Raw genomic sequence first — 18,007 nt, forward strand, 5'->3', positions numbered from 1 at the left:
TGCATAAAGAGAAATACCTTTTTCTTGATGACTCCCGATTACAATAATACTAAATTTTGAAATTTATCTTTTAGCATAATCTTTTCCACCAAAATATTCATATATGTTGCCTTGACTTTATCCATACTTATGTAAATGTAGATTACCAAAGAGGCCCGTAGATTATGCCAATGAAAATAATCACGATTTTTTACAAGAAAAATAGTACGAAGAAAGAGATTATTATATAATTGTTGATACATATAAGAAAAGATCTAAGAGAATATAATATTAATTGAACACTTTACCAAGACAATGACAAATATAGATTGATTTCATTAATTGATTTGCATCTTTCATATAAGCTAAAAATATTTTGTCTTAACTTCTAAGTCAATTCTGTGTACATCAAATATAGATAGTTATCATACCACATATTACTAGTTTAATCCATTTGAAACTAGCTAGACGAAAGGGAACATTTTCTATATGTGCAATAAGAAAAGAAGTACATGACCAAAAAAAATAATAATAAGAAAATAAGTAGACGAGATATTTGCATCTAATTAGACGAAGAAAATCCAAAACTATCTAGTTTTACACTTTATGGATGAGAAAACATGTTTTTGGTTTGAGAGATTTTGCTCTTATTTCATTAATTTACATCTTTACCCACTGAATACCACATATAAATTGCAAGTCACTTTAGATAAATTTTACCTAAAATTTGTGATTTTTCGAAGAAAAAAAAATCTGCGTGGGATGCATGAGAGAAGCAGCTTTCATGCTATGGGCCGGTGATATGCAACATCTCATATTCTCCCGCCCCCGATTAAAAGAAAATAAATTAAAGCATTGCTCATTCATTTAATTAGCGTTACTAGTCCACACAAGTCACAGTAATAGCGGGAAAAGTGCAAAAAAAGTCCTAAACCTTTTGCATTAGTACCAATTTAGTCCTAAACCTTTTTTTAGTGCCAATTCAGTCCTAAACCTTTTGTTTTTGTGCCAATTTAGTCCTTCCGACCAATTTTGACCGGAATTTGCCGACGTGGACGCCTGCCAGCCGGTCACCGGCGCTGACGTGGACAACTTTAATATTATTTTAATATTTTTTTGAATTTTTATTTTTTTTCCTTTTTTTATTTTTTTTTTCCACTTTTTTTTTTTTGGTCTCTCCCTACTCCCTTTGACCGGTCGCCGGTCTGGCGATCGGCGACGGGCCAGAGGCCAAAGGCGGGCGAGGCTTGACCTTGCCAGATCCGACGAGGCTTGACCTCGCGGATCCGGCGAGGTCGAGCCTCGCCCGACCATGGCGAGGCTCGAGCCCTCGTCGGAGGCCGCGGCGAGGGCGAGCCTCGCCATGGTCGGGCGAGGCCCGACCTCGCCGCGCCTCCGGCGAGGCTCGAGCCTCGCCTAGTCGAGCGAGGCCCGACCTCGCCGGATCCGGCGAGGTCGCTGGCGAGGCTCGACCTCGCCAGATCCGGCAAGGTCGGGCCTCGCCCGACCATGGCGAGGCTCGCCCTCGCCGCGGCCTCCGGCGAGGGCTCGAGCCTTGCCCTTGGTCGGGCGAGGCTCGACCTCGCAGCATCCGGCGAGGTCGGGCCTCGCCCGACCATGGCGAGGCTCGAGCCCTCACCTGCGGCCTCCGGCGAGGGCTCGAGCCTTGCCATGGTCGGGCGAGGCTTGACCTTGCCGGATCTGGGGAGGTCGAGCCTCGCCCGACGAAGGCGAGGCTCGCCCTTGCCAGTGGCCGGCCAGAGGGAGGAGGGAGAGACCAAAAAAAAAAGTGGAAAAAAAAAGAAAAAAAGGAAAAAAATAAAAATTCAAAAAAATATTAAAATAATATTAAAGTTGTCCACGTCGGCGCCACGTTAGCGCCGGTGACTGGCCGCCGGCCGGCAGGCGTCCACGTCGGCAAAATCCAGTCAAAATTGACCGGAAGGACTAAATTGGCACAAAAACAAAAGGTTTAGGACTGAATTGGCACCAATTTAAAAGGTTTATGACTGAATTGGCACCAATGCAAAAGGTTTAGGACTGAATTGGCACCAAAAAAAGGTTTAGGACTAAATTGGCACTAATGCAAAAGGTTTAGGACTTTTTTGGCACTTTTCCCCAGTAATAGCCCCTGTTACAATCGCAAGAAGGTGATCATGTTATATTATGTTTCGAGTTTGAGCTATGTACGTAATCCATATTCGTTGGAGGGAGAATTACCAAAGAAGTTTTAAATCTATTGTAATTGTGTCAATTCAGTCCTAATTTTTTTTTTTTGCCAATTGAGTCCTAAACCTTTTGTATTTATGTCAATTTAGTCCATTCCACCAATTTTGGTAAGAAATCGTTGACATGGCTAGCGCTGATGTAGACAATTTTTAACAATATTTTTTCGATTTTTTTTTCTTCCTCTTTCCTTTTCTTTTCTTCCTTCTTCCTCTGGCTGGCAAGGGTGAGGCTCGCCCAGCCTCGCCGGCCCTCGCCTTTAGCTGGTCGTTAAGGTTTGGTGACCGGCCAAAGGAATAAGGAAGAAAATAAAAAAGAAAGAGAAAGAAAAGGAAAGAAAAAAGAAAAGAAAAAATAAAATTCCACGTCAGCGTGGCCGCGTCACTTAGAACGGCCGGCGTTTATGTTGGTAATTTCCGGCAAAAAAGTGGCCGGATAAACTGAATTGACACAAATGCAAAAAGTTTATCACTCAATTAATAACAAAAAAAAAGATTTAAGATCGAATTGACATAATTACAATAAGTTTAAATTTTTTTTTTGGTAATTTCCCCTCTGTTGGAAGAATTTTATTAGTTCAAATTTGATGTTGCTTTTTACGGATGTAAGTCCATTCAAATTTGTCCAAGTTTGATTATTTGACCAGGAAGTGGACGTGGACATCTTTTCTTTGGCTTCTTGGAGCCGCACAAAAAGAAAACAAGTAGGGCCCAGGGAGTAGTTAGAGAAAAAGTAAACTAAAGGGAAAATATGGGGCTTCTTAAGGCGAGCGCCGCCTGGGTCGCGCGACTCTAGGTGACCGCCGACCCAAGCGACGGCGCCTGGGCGGTCGCCCGACCCCAGGCGGCCGTCGCCTAGGTCAGGTGACCTCGCCGGCCCCTCGCCGGGCCTTCGCCGGCCCTTCGCCGGCCACCCTCGCCGGCCACGTGAAGAAGATGAACAGTGACAGGGCACAACCGGAAAATTGAAATTTGAATGAGGGCAATTTGGGAAGGAAAAATAAGATTTAGCATTCCAATGGCATTTCAAATGCTGGCTTTCGGCTTTCCGAATTCGGAAAGCCGAACCAAACGGTTCAGCATTTTGGGAAGGGGTTTTCGAGGCCGAAAGCCTTTTCCCAAAGCTGAACCAAACGGGCCTTCGTATACTTAGGATCCTTATTTTGTCTTTCTTGGATTCTCGGTTAGGAGAGAGAGAGATAACAGAGCAGAGGAGAGGAGAGAGGTAGTACCGGGGATGATCGAGAGAGTCACAGAGGGAGAGAATAAAAGTGAAACGTGGGGCCCACTATGGACACGTGTCGCTCGATGAATGGAGTGGTGGGTGGATGACGTGGAGAGACAGGCCTGTGTACTATTTTCTTGATCTTTAAAGCCGCATTAGTGGAGGTTTCTTAGAGTTACTTCGGTAGAGAGCACAAGCGTAGTGACTCTTGGTAGACGAGCCGTTCACAAAAGGAACAGCTTGAAGAAGACAAAGGCGAAGCTTTTTCATACGGACAACGAAGTGGGCTTGGACACCTAGTGATTTTGTGTTATGAGTTTTTTATTCAATTAATTGATTTATTTGTGAACACTTTGGGTTTGGACATAATCTAGGTGTGGGAAACACTCGAGCGTGTGAGCGATTGTACACTTTGATTATTCGATTATAGTGGATTATGTGTTGCTGGCTTTCTCCGTGAATGTAGATATCGATGCTTGGACCGAAACACGTAAATCATTAGTGTCCTTTATTGTTCCTCGTTTATTTCTCTGGTTCTCTTTCGCATCGATTTAATTGTAAGATTTTGGTTAGCTTTCGCATTATTTTACAACAAATCACAACCATCGATTTCAGAGAAAGACAATTTCGGAATCATACATAATTTCAAAACGAATGGTTCATATCACATGTAAAGTACCAAGAGAATTAACTTCGAGTTTGTGTGCATGCGAGTGGTGGGTCAAGATTGCAATTTTATTTGAGTGTGGTGAAAATATCTATAAAGGTATTTTCTGAAATATAATGTCGGGAACATGAATGCAAAATTGAATTTGGAGACAGTTAACTCCAATGTCACATTGAAGATAGTTGCGTGAAATATATATACTGCTCGTTCTATAAGTTTAAATTGTTACAAAAGACTTTAAAACATATTCTATTACCGTATACATGCGTATATCTTTATACTGCCAACCATAGTGTAAAACTACGGAGAACATACTGCATACATAACTGAGGATGTCGAGTTCTACATTCCTCACGAGTCACGAGAACCTGAAATAACTGATTGATTATAACAGAAGTAGCCTATTCAAGACAGTTTTCTCTAACATCATCCATCTTATGAAGAACCCGTTACACACTGCTAAAACATATGCACATAACTTGACATTCAGGACTTAAAATCAACAGTAGCGGCAATGCTGAACTTCACATACACTGATGGCTGCGAGATGGCAGAAGTGCTCCTCTAAGGTTTCCATTGATTGAGCCACAGAAGTTTATTGTGTCAATTTTTTGGTGGGTAATCGTATTAGAGATTCGAGTTGCGACTTGCCACGAGGACCTTTTGTTCTGATGTAAGTTCTGTACTCCTCATAAGTCATCGGAGAGTAGAGGGCAGGCCGGTCCTCGGTGACGAGCTCCTTGGCGGGTTGAATCAGTAGGTCGATCTTAGGGTTGTAAAAGAATGCCAGCGAGACTCGCTCTTTCGCCGAATTCACAATCACCCTATGCTCCACGCTCCTGTAAATTGCATTTGTCACCACCTGAAATGTTCACGCAGAAGCAAAGAGAGTTAGCACTTGCTGAATCCTGGTAAATATGCAAAATGTTCATAATCATATAGAGAGGGAGCTGATGCACCTGCATCTGGTCACCCAGGTTGACGATGAAAGCATTAGGGATGGGCTTGACCGTGACCCAGTGTTCTCCTTGTCGCACCTGAAGACCCGCCACGTGTGGGTCGGGGAGGAGAATGGTCATGGAGCCCGGGTCGGAATGGGCAGAGAGGCCGAGAGCGAGGTCAGGCTGAGGGCACTTTGGGTAGAAGTTGGCCCTCAGGCATGCCCCAAGCTCCTCCCCTCCTTCAAATGCTCTCTCCAAGTGGTCTCCTTCCAATCCCAAGCTTCTCGATAGTAGGCTCAACAACCTTTTGCACAGCTCCGTCACTTCCTTCCCATATTCTGATATCAGCTCTCTGCATAGAATCAGCCACAGTACCTATTAAATCTGTACCCATTTTGTCGTACTTCCCATAATATGTAAATATTCAATCAAAGCATTCTCTAACAGTTTAAACTTTTAGAACAGCTGACTATGTTCTATATACATCTCGCATGATATCAAAGCATTGGTTATGATCCCACACAATTTTACAAATACCGTCTTCTAATGAGAAATGACATCGATACATCATTCATCCATAGGTGACATGATATACTTAATAAGAAAGTACTTTAATAAATGAATCATACTAAAAATGTCAACAAACCCTGGTTTTTATACCATTCGGTCCGTGCTTATCAATCTGTGTCCTCTCTGATCGGAATGGAGGTTTAATTTGTCGTATTATAATGCTGCTTAAGAAGCTAAGTCATTATATTATGTTAAACGATATTAACGAGGCCGGCGACCTGCCGACAAGGAATGGGCAGTTTGATTCGAGGATATGTCGGCGCCGTTTAGATGTCTTTTAGGTGGATATGATATGAAGTCCACGTCCTCCAGTCGTCCCTGCCGGGGCAGACAGAGAAGTTGCGTCTTCAAGATTTTCGGGCTAAAAAATACGAGCAAGGATTGCCTGCACTCAAATCATGTGAGATCAATGCATATAAACCGTTGCGATCAGGCTGATCTTGGGGGCGGCTGATAGCTTTTCAAAAAAGATATGGGCAATTTGTGACGATTCTCCATGAAGGAGAAGAGATTCCAGTCACACTAGTGCACCGCTTTCCCTAGATAATACATGAAACTTGAAGAACATGGCCGGTTTTAAGCATTAAGTTCACAAGCAATCGTTATGGTATAGTACCATGATTACACAATATAAGACTAAACAGGACTTTCGGTGTGGAATTTCTTTCGATTCGATTTTCAGGTCGGATAAGAAGAACCTAAACCCGAGTTGGTCGGACCGGGTGGGGTTTCAAAGAAAAGCCGACCCGTCAACACTAAGTCATCTAGTCAATAATAAAAACCTATGGATGAGCATAAAAAGCGACCCAATGTTAGATAATACGTAATAGTCGACACATGATCTGTACTTTGGTTTCGTTCTTGTTTGAACGATAAAGTTCTTGCTCAATTACCAATTAGAAAGGAGACTATCGTTATGTATATTAAAATTTAAGAACTGTCATGTTAAAATTGATATATTATTGAATGATGTGTGATATTGTATTTCAAATTATGGTATATTGTATTAAACCTGTGAATGAGTTATGACCAATATCCCATAAAACTCTTACTTATCACTCAATATATTGAATTTAGCATATCAATCTTGATATACCTAGTATTGTGCACAGACTATGTAAGAAGCCAAGAGAAAATTATCAATTTATGAGAACCAAGAAAGCCATGAACATAGCAAGAGGAAAACCTGCACGAGAGTGGGAGTGCAGGCCATTTGCTGGGGTTCCTAACCGAGCGAGGCAAGTAGTGAAGAAAAAAATAGTCGCACCAATCGAGCGTGGCCCCCCTCTCCACCCCAATCCGACTCCCGTACCCTTCGTACGTGCTCGGGTTGTTCGCGTACTCCTGCTTCACCTCCACCGGCAGCCCGAAGAACTCCCTCCACACCTCCCTCGCCGCCCCCATCAGCTCAACGCTCACCCCGTGGTTCACCACCTGGAAGAACCCCCACTCCCGGCACACGTAAGAGATGCGTTCGAGGAGGAGGGTGGACCCGTCGCCGCTTGACATTATGCCGGCGAGGTCGATAACGGGTATATTTATGCTGTCATGGGTGTGGTCATGATCTCGAGGGGTGAAGTTAGGAACCGGCGAGGGCCGCTCGGAGGGCGGCTTCACGTAGCGCTCTGGGATCCGTGCGATGCCACTCTCCGATAAGGCTTGGACCCGGACGATCGGCTCGGGCCAACTCTGCAAGCTGCTGGTCATCATTCTTGTCTTCGGGAGACAGGGAGAGAGAGGGAATTAGTGGCCTTTTACGAAGAAAAGAGCAGTGTCTGTGTGTGGAGAAGTGGAGTGAGGTGGGTGTTGAATATATAAGAGCGGAATAACAATTGTGGCGCCGTGAAGAAATTGAAGAGGTTCATGTGTTTACTCGCCACGTGGAAAATGAGGGACAAACTTTTTTTTTTTTCAAATGTGCGGAAAAGAACTGCACCTGATGTTAATTTCGATCGCGATCCAAGACTAGCCCTCATTAAACTATCGTCCACTTTATACGTTGAAGTGCTGACAAGTCATCCAGCATGCACTGTGCACCTCCACGGCCTTGCTGACGTGCGCTGTTGGGCAGGAGACCACGTTCTTTTTCCTGAACTAGAACAAATGCTTCAGGAGAGAGAAAGAGAGACGTTGCCGTTCAGACTTAGGGTTAAAAGATTAGGGGTTCTTAATTTAGGAAAGAATTAGGGTTCCTGCTTTTTCAAGAGGAGTCATTAACTATGTCATGGATCGGAAGCCACAACTAATAGAGGTGGTAAGGCATTGAGCAGCTTCCGTCGGTAGCGAGTAGAGGTGAGCATGGTTTGGATTGAGCCAATCCAGCACCTAACTCAAAGAGTAACCCTCATAGTGTTGGTTCCAAATTTTTGGGACTAGAGACCGGCCCTGTTGAGCTTGGGATCGAAAATCACAATTATCTAGTTAAATGAATGACTAATAGAGCAAAGTCAAGACATGATTTAACACCTGCAAATATTAAAGAAAAGAAATTCACTATCAAATTCAAGGAAAAGCACACAAATAGCATATCATCATACGGACTATTCGAGGTTCAAAAAGCACAAAAAGCAAGATTTCTCACGAGCATTATCACCAAATGGACTTTACTCCGTAGATCAAGAAGCATTATCATCACCAAAAAAGAGGCTGACGAGCTTAAAGCTCTCAGATCAAGCACAAATTGGGAAAAAATAAATACCAGGCACAAATCGAGAACTCACATGAGCTTGAAGCTCTCAACTCAAGCACAAATTGGGAACTCACCAGCTAGGCTGCGTTTGTGGGGCGAGGGAACAGAGGCGAGCGAGCTGCGTTCGTGAGGCAAGCCAAGAGAGGTGAGCGATGTCACCAGCCGAGCTGTGTTCATGTGGCAAGCAAGGAGAGGTGAGAGATCTAGCGAAGGAAGGCAACGGGGTTTTTATTTTAAACAGCCTAGATGCTATGCTATTTTCATCATTTATTATTTGCATCCATCTTATCGAAGGGAAATCAATCTCGTCCTTAACTAAACACCCCCCCCCCCCCCCCAATAAACTCCTCAGTCATCTTTACTCTTACCCCAAGCCCCAAGAAAGAAAAGCACAAATACGACATCCGTTACGAAAAACTCACGCTGTTAAGTCCCTCTAATTCTTCCATACAAAGTCACCACCTTCATCACCACTATAAGTCAACAGCCCAGAAGAGGAGGGGCCTAGGGCTTAGACAAGATATATATATATATATATATATATATATATATATATAGAGAGAGAGAGAGAGAGAGAGAGAGAGAGAGAGAGAGAGAGAGAGAGAGAGAGAGAGAGAGAGAGAGAGAGAGAGAGAGAGAGGTTGGTATGGGTTGGACCAATCCTCAAGCCCCAGAACCAGAGACCAATCCGCACAGTGTTGGTTCCAAGGTTCCCAAGACCAAGGATCGGCCCACTCCCCTAGGAACCGGACCAGGACCAGCCGAGTTGGCCGGTCTAGGGTTGATCCAAGACCGATGCTCACCCCTAGTAGAGAGTGGAACATTTCTTGGAAGCAGAAGGACAAAGCTACTTCCCCACTTCGCCAACAGTGAATAAACCCTGCGATGAGGTTTTGCCATTGTTCATTATGGAAGTTACTTGAAATTTGTTTTCTAATAGAATCTCGTCTCTCTTGTAGATGTAGGCATGCTTGTCAGGATCATGAAAACTATTGATATTATGCGTTGGACGAAAATATGATCCTAACAATGAAGACAGTGAAACTTTTAAAACATGAATATCGATAAGTTCACTCTTAAGGTCTTCGATTTGACGGGCCCTTGATCAACATTATAAGAAAGTTTCAATTCTGCCTCCACTCTAAGTGATAACATCTATTAAATATATATCTTGAGTTTGAGCCTGTAAAGGAAACTCAGATATTGAAATCTTATGTTGCCCTCCCAATAGAGTAATTCCCATCAATCGAATGACGTGAATTCGGTGTCTAAATATTTTATGTTCCGTTTATTTTTTGCTTTTGGCAAATACCATCTGGATTCGTGAATAACATGGGGGGGGGGGGGGCGGCGTAACATGAGGTTTGGCAAGGCTACATTAGCTCGTTTTGCCTCTCTCCATGACATTAAGTTGGCTAACATGAGGTTTGGCAAGGCTACATAGCTCGTTTTGCCCCTCTCCATGGCATTATGCGATTGGCCACCGGCTCAAATTGGGCTACGATAGCGGTCACACGTGTCATTTCTCTTGCAGACCCTCGCATAGCCCTTGACGGGACATTTGCAACATGTGCCTATTGTTATTGCCTTGGGGGGATGGAACGAGAATTGGGTGGAATCAATGTTGGGTTTCGTCAGTTCAGTGTCGATGGTTGTGGAATGGGGTCACTCAAAACTCTCTCTTTTCTTTTTTAATGTGGGTGGGACTACATGGCCCCATGCCGATGTAGCCACCGTCTTCCCTTCATTAGCAAAAACCGAAACACGAGGCTCGATCGATGGCATGTCGGCTGAGCAGCTGGAAAGCTTCGTTTGTGTGATTCCCACTTGCCAGTTTGCCAGTTTTGTGGGATATGAAGGATCGATGGGTGTATCAGCCTGCCGACATAACCGGAGTCCCGCTTTATGAGGGCCGCTATCTTTGTGCCTATCATTTCTATCACGTGGCCATAAACCGAGAGAAAGAGACAATGAATGCTTTGTGATTTGGTGGAGTTAGGAATATCTCATTATTAGGAAATAAACCTAACTGGCTCGGAAAAAAATACTTATTTCAATCGTATTAGTAGGATTGGTTTTGTCCTATCTAATCCTATCTAATGAACTCATATGCTGACTCGGCATTTATTTGTAGCATACAAAAAATTTTGTACTAACCCGTTCGAGCGTCTTTGTGAACCGTAGGAGGAGGATCACCTATACAATCTTTGGGTCGCCATTAAACACAACAAAGAAGCTAGCAATAAATGTAGGTCGTATCTTCTCCTCAAATCCACAGACGGTTCAACTATTTCATTTCCAAACATAAATGGATTTTTTCTTTTTGTGCTGATAAATTCCTGAAACAGTTGATAAGTGTATAAAAAAATATCGGTAAAAAAACGTTACCGGCCATCTCAGTTCCCGATGACTCATATTATTTCTTTACTTCTTTTTTTTTCTTTTTCCCTCTCCCAGCCATTGCCAAACGTCCCCAATGCCGGAATCAGGACCCTCGCGAACCATCGACTAGGCCTAGTGATGGCCAACGGAGGGAAAAAAAGAAAAAAGAAGAGGAAAGGAAAGGGGAAAAAAAGTAAAGAAGGAAAAGAGAGGAAAAGAAAAAGGGGAAAAATAAAAAATTCAAAAAAATATTATAATATATTTAAAAATTGTCAACATCAAAGCCGGTTGCTGGCCAGGCCACGTGGTATGGCCGACGTCCACGTCAACAATTTCCGGCAAAATTTGTTAGATGGACTCACTTGGCAAAATGTGAAAAATGATTTATGACTCAATTAACACAATTAAAAGGTTTAAAATTGAATTGAAAAAAGTGCAATAACTTTTAAACCTTTTGAAAATTTTTCCCATAATAATATTTATGTTGTGATTGGCTTGAGTGCACAAAATACTGTACTTTAAGGAATAGCTAAAAATCATATGTGAGCGTTTACGTCATAAAGTCCAAGAGTTGTTCTAGTAGTATCTTTCTCTTAGGAGTATAATAATTGAATTCAACTAAATGGCATTGTACAAATGCTTTTAAAAACATTTATCACAAGTGCACTCAAATGATCGGTTGAAAAGTTGTAGCACTCTAGTGAACATTGTATGAATGTTATAGTATTGATTGAAAAGTGATCACATTCAAGTTAGCGTCAAACTAAAGTTATGACACTAATGGTGTCATTTTCCTTCTGCATTGTGTTGTAATGGAAACACTCCACCGATTTCTCATGTACATCAATGGAATATATTTTGGCACTCATGAATTCTAGACATTTAGCAATAACTTCGACACTATAAAATCTGAAACATGGATATCGTGTATCTCAATTAGCTATCCATAGTAATATACAGCCCCAAAATTACAGGTAAAAAGGGAAAAAAAAATCTTATAAACGATTACCCTGGAGAGCGTCTTAAGTTTTCTTAAGAGAGACTGTCGTAATTTTTAGAACGTTGATTACATATAACACTAGAAAACAATTTATTAGCAAACTCTAAGCTTTTTTTAAATGGCTTTTTAACAAGTGCCCTGCGGGATGCGGGTACTTTTTTTTTTTTGTAATATAAGAAAATCTAAATAAGGAATCTATGCATCAAAAGAATTAGCTAATTTAACCAAAATAAACAATGAGCACGACATGCTGCAAAAACCGGGTCCAATTTCATTAATGCATTGGAATGTCAAAAATTCGTGTGATGAGCATAAGTTACTATTACGAGCATAAAGAATTGGTTGAGTAAATTAATACTTAGGTTGTGTTTGGTCGTCTACATTTATAGTCAAGATGGGATTGGATATGATAAGATATAAAATTTAGAGATTTTGTAATATCATATCCATTGTTTAGAAAATCGCAGTAATAAAACCGGATATTTTCATACCCTATTTTGTCCATTATTTGGTATAGATGACATATGAGTGTAAATGAACCTGAAAATATACAGAGGGTGATTGTAAGAAAACTCTCATGATTTACTGCTAAAGAAACTATAAATGCATAAACGGAGGGAATTACCATCATTCAATCCATGATTATTGTACTATCTAAATTTTAAATAGCAAAGGAGCATATTGAAGTATCCCAGAGACTATGACAAGATATGTAAACAGATTACAACAACGTCAATGAGGTAGATTAACCATCAAATGCCAAATCTAGTAATAGAAAAAAAACATTATCATTTTCCTTCGCAATTCTTAAAAGTTTTGAGCTTCGCCTATCTTGCCACTTTCATGAAACTTCCACGTGAACCACAGCTACGGAGAAAAAGGAGCTTCGACTCTCTTGCTGCTTTTATGGACTTTTGACGTGAACTAGAGAGCTACAGAAGAGAAGTAGTTTCAATTCTCTCGCTGTTTCCATGGAGTTTTGAAGTGAACTTAATAATTACGGAGGAATCGCGAAGCTTCAACGTGAACCAAAGATACAGATTTTTTTTTTTAGAAATCTTATTGCCTCTCATTTTTCGAGAATTAGAAAGATCATTTTCAAGTTTGAGTTTGTTAATTTAAAATATAGGTTCTTCTACGTTTTTTTTTGGTAAGGATTATAGGTTCTTCTACTTCATCATTATTTACTTTATTTTTTTATTCCCTTCTATCATTCCTTAACAAAAATTTTAAGGTGCGTTTGTTTTGCGGAAAATGAGTGATTTTGAAAAACATTTTGCGAAAAATAATCGCCTGTATCGCTTATAGAAATAAATGAATGAATTTTTTTTTCATCGTCCACAAAAATAGTTAACCATAGATTGTTATCGTTGATGAGAATATTTTCCGTTGACTAATTTTTCTAAACGATATAAGCAATCATTTTTAGTAAAATACTTTCCAAATCGCTCATTTTTCGCGAAACGAACGCACCCTTATTATATAATAGACTATGCCACTACACCAATATACCTAAAATATGTAATAAATTTGATACTAAATATATACACACACACATATACAAAATATATATTATATAGTTGAAAGAAAAAAAATATAAAAAAATATAGAAATAAATAAAACAGAAATTATAGTTATTTTTTGCTACTTTGAATTTTATTTTTATATTAGAATTCATATATTATTTATATATAATTACTTATTAGTTTAAGAAGTTTGTTATTCAAGAAAAGTAGCTCTTATACCATGAACATAAGAAATTCCATCCAACTTCCACCCACTTCCTTCATTGGATATTTTTATCCAGGTTATATCCCTTGATATCCGATTTATCCTATCTTGGGCAAAAACTAAATACATGATAAAATTTATCCTATTATGATTTTTATCTTGGCTATCAAATGTACCTTATTAGTTTAGAGGTGATAAATTTCCAAACATTTTATAGATAGATGGAGAGGTGGAATGAATTTATAAGAAAAAACATCTCTCTCACTCAAAGTTATTTTAGAGGTCATAAATGTCATGATACTTCATTCACATGACAAAGCATGCATCCATAGAAATTACTCCAATTAAAGCTCAGCTATCCGTGATAAGAACAAATTCAACCATATTCCAGCACGTATTGTTATCCATACCGAAAATAGTAACTGACGCTCTGATCAGATTAATGCATCTCCGTCCGACAAATAAATGTGCGAACATTGCACTCCATCGGTTACTTTAGTCGGCAATGTGTTGAAGTGTCCGTCTCTAGCCCACCAAATTATTCATTTGCACTATCTTTCAACTTCAGTGTATCGGCCTCCATGGAGTCATTCTTTCAAATCCATCACGAAGACTAAACAGAAAATCGTGGAGCTGAATCAGCCGAAATTGCATGCTCATTTGCATTATCTGTCGCTATAGTATTAGTCAAAGTATGAAGGTGCTAGAAACCCTCAAGAAAATATTGAGTAGGCCTGTCTTGCCACGTAGACAATGTACCACTCTACTCATTGATCGCCACATGTCCATAATGGATCCACTTGTCAGATTTTTTTTTCTTAAGCTCCGTTTGTTTTGTAAAAAATGGATGATTTGGAAAATATTTTCCTAAAAACAATAGCTTACTTTGGTGGAAATATTTTCATTATCGACAATAATTTATGTCTCAAAATTTTCGTGAATGATAAAAAAAAATTTCTTTTGTTTATTTTTGTATGCGATACATGCAATTGTTTTTATGAAAAAGTTTTCCGGATCACTCATTCCGCCAAACAAATGGAGCCTTAATCTTTCTCCTCCGTTACCCTCTCTCTCTAAGTTCACTCTTTGCAACAACAATGACGTCTCTCCCTTTCCTCCTTTCCCTGTCGCCCATCTCTCTCCTTCTCCCTCCAACCTCTCTCCCTCACCTGCACATCCCAGAAATTCACTAAAAAGCTCTCCGCCAATTGGACCGACCCCCCTAGCTCGGCGCATACCTCCACTACATGTACAATGCCTCCAACTCCTCCTTCTCTACCCACCCTAGAGCTGCCGTCGCCTCCTATTTATCCCTTTGATGGACACCATGTTCTCTAACATCAGCCTTCGGTCCTTCTTGCTCAAAAAACCCATCCCATCATCCCCCTCCCTCTGAGCCCGATCTCCGTGCATTCCCTACTATCACCATCGGTGGAGTCACCGATGCTGACCGAGCCGACCAAGTCTGGTAGGACAACACCGATGACGGTCATGGATGAGTGTTGACATTAGCGAGCCGCTCATCCAAATCTGGCCTCGCCCATCTCATTTTCCAAATGCTGGCCATATATGGCCGAATGATGATGACGACAGACATGGAAGAGTGTTGGCATTACTCCCGCCTGGCTCATCCTATGGCTGATGACGCTGCTATCCATGACCTGTTGTACGGAAGAGCACCCTAACTAGATGAGATGAAACAAGAATAATCCGAACACAAAGATTTACGTGGTTCGGCGAAAAAATTCTGCCTACGTCCATAGGAGAGAGAGACGATTTATTATTTTGAGCATATCTGATACATGGTACAATGTTGAATAAATAGATCTTCTGATCCCTACTTCCCTAATCAAGAAATTCCACCATAAAGATTTTATCAGTTTAAGAAACTAACTAATAAATCTTTAGTGATTATCCCTTAAATTTTAGGAATATCATGACATATCCCAGTTACATTGAATTAGGACTATTTCCCATGAAATCCCATGTAGATAGGAAATATATTTGAAACGCATAGCCTGCAAGCTCCAAGCCTTCTTAGACTTCATGATCAACTTTTCCGAGTCTCTAATCGATCGAAACTTTATGGAATTCAAGACAACATCAACAAATCTCCACCTTTGGCTTGAATAAACCACAAGCCTCTACTCGAACCAAGAAAATGTTTATATCTCTCTCTCCACCGTACCTTTGCAAAGGTACACCCGCACCTAGACCGGTGCGGCCTCTGTCAACTTTAATGATGGGTGAGAGAAATCAAGTCCTTGCAGGACTTAAACTTCTCCGTAGTAACTGTCTTCATGAGCATATCCGCGGGATTATCTTTTGTATGGATTTTCTTCAAAGCGATGCTACCATTCTCCACAAATTCTCTAATCTTGTGGTACCGACCTTCAATGTGTTTCGTTCCGGAAGAAACACTTGATTCTTCACGAGACATATTGCGATTTGGCTATCGCAATTTAGTGTAGCACTTTCCTACTTTAAACCCAACTCCGTGACCAAACCGGTCAGCCATATTCCTTCCTCCGTAGCCTCAGTTGCTGCCATATACTCGGCTTCGGTTGTAGACAATGCTACAGTAGACTGAAGTATTGGCCTCCACGAAATAGCTCCTCCTCCAAGAGTAAAGATGTATCCCGTGATGGACCTTCGCTTGTCCAAATCACAATTGATCAATTTTGAATCGACATAACCTACTAAATTGATCAATTCTTCCTTTGAACTGAACATCAAACTCATTTCGGTAGTTCCAGCCAAATAACGAACCCCTTAATAGCTTCCCCATGCTCCTTACCTGGATTGCTCATGTATCGGCTGATGAGACTCACTGCATGAGCCAAATCCAGTCTGCTACAAACCATAACATACATGAGGCTCCCTATTGCGCTGGCATAGGGTACTCGAAACATCTTTACAACCTCCTCATGGTTTCTCGGATAATTTGAAGTGATTTGCTAAGGGTGTACAAACCGGTTTAGCTTTTTCCATATTGAACCGCTCCAAGACCTTCTCAACATACTTCTTCTAATTTACCCAAAGCTTACTTGCACGTTTATCTCGAAAGATTTCCATGCCAAGGGTCCTCTTTGCAGCACCAAGATCCTTCATTTCAAACTCGTTGTTTAACCGAGACTTTAGGGAAATGATGTCTCTCATTTTTCTTGCAGCAATCAACATATCATCAACATAGAGCATCAACAGACTAAGCGACTTATCATCCAAAACTCTGTAGTAGACACAAGAATCATGCACACTCCTCATGTGGCCAATACGAAACATAAAAGAATCAAACCTTTTATTCCATTGCCTCGGAGATTGCTTCAAACCGTAAAGTGATCTCTTGAGCAAGCAATCGTGATTCTATTTCCCTTCCACCTTGAAGCCTTCGGGCTACTCCATGTAAATTTTCTCCTCCAAGTCACCATGAAGGAATGGCGTCTTCACATCTAGCTGCTCGAGTTCCAAGTTGTACACGGCCACCATAGCTAGTAAAACATGAATTGACGTGTGTTTTACAACCGGGGAAAATATCTCGTTGTAATCGATCCCTTCATTTTGTGCATAGCCCTTAGCAACAAGTCGGGCCTTCTATCTCTCTTGCTCTTTCTTCGTTGCTGCTTCCTTTCTTCGAAGAACCCATTTGCAGCCAATGACTTTCCAATCCTTGGGCTTTTTTACAAGTTCCCACATCTCATTCTTTTGTAACTACTCCATCTCCTCCATCATCGCGGTCATCCACTTTTCTTGTGATCACTTTTCAAAGCTTCATGATAGGAGCTTGGATCGTTGGATCCCATGGTAAGAGCATAAGCAACCATGTCCTCAAAACCATACCTCTCCAGTGCTTTGAGAGTGCGCCTTCCTCGACCAGTTGCAATGGTACGAGGAACTTCTACCGTTTCTTTAACTTCTGGAGCTTCATCGGATGACTCGCTATTCTCTGCATCTTCTCTAGCTTTAAGCTCCACCTTAACAATAGATTTATCACTCTCCTCTTCAACAGTTGCGTGTGGTACGCAGCTTGACTTCAACATTGCAGATTCATCGAACACAACATCCTTGCTCATCAGAACTTTCTTCTCACTTGGATCCCATAATTTGTAGCCTTTCTCTCCTTTCTTGTAACCGAGAAATATGCAATATTTTGATTTTGGATTCAACTTCGGGCGCTTCGAACTCTGCACATGTACAAAAGCAGGACAACCGGATATCCTTAAATTAGAACAATCGATAGTTTTACCAGTCCATACCTTTTCGGGAATTTTACATTTAATTACAGTTGATGGAGACCGATTCACAAGATAACATGCCATGTAGACAGCTTCCGCCCAAAAGTCCTTTTACTCAGTCCTGCATTCAGCCTCATGCTTCGAGCTCTCTTTAATAAGGTCCGGTTCATCCTTTCTGCTACGCCATTCTGTTGAGGCGTATCCGGAACTGTAAAGTGACGTCTAATCCCTTCTTTCTTGCAAAGCTCCATGAACGGTGTTGATTTGTACTCTCCTCCATTGTCTGATCCTAAGCACTTAAGCTTCTTCCCCATTGAAGTCTCAACTTTGGCTTTCCATTCTTTGAACTTGTCAAAGACCTCACTT

The 18,007-nt window shown here is 41.1% G+C and overlaps 1 protein-coding gene across 1 annotated transcript; it reads right to left on the reverse strand.

Moving 5' to 3' along the window:
- Positions 1-4,278: 4,278 nt before the first annotated feature.
- Positions 4,279-7,402, reverse strand: LOC115667105 (jasmonate-induced oxygenase 4-like). The gene is made up of 3 exons (XM_030588719.2): positions 6,794-7,402; positions 5,056-5,389; positions 4,279-4,958 (listed from the first exon to the last, which is right to left on the reverse strand). The coding sequence occupies exons 1-3, from the start codon at positions 7,315-7,317 to the stop codon at positions 4,692-4,694; spliced, it is 1,125 nt and encodes a 374-aa protein (XP_030444579.1). The 5' UTR covers positions 7,318-7,402; the 3' UTR covers positions 4,279-4,691.
- Between the last annotated feature and the right edge of the window lie 10,605 nt (positions 7,403-18,007).

Source organism: Syzygium oleosum, unplaced genomic scaffold (assembly GCF_021117445.2).
Source record: "Syzygium oleosum isolate NSW1041296 unplaced genomic scaffold, Sole_v2.1 Sole_v2.09, whole genome shotgun sequence".
NCBI lineage: Eukaryota > Viridiplantae > Streptophyta > Magnoliopsida > Myrtales > Myrtaceae > Syzygium > Syzygium oleosum.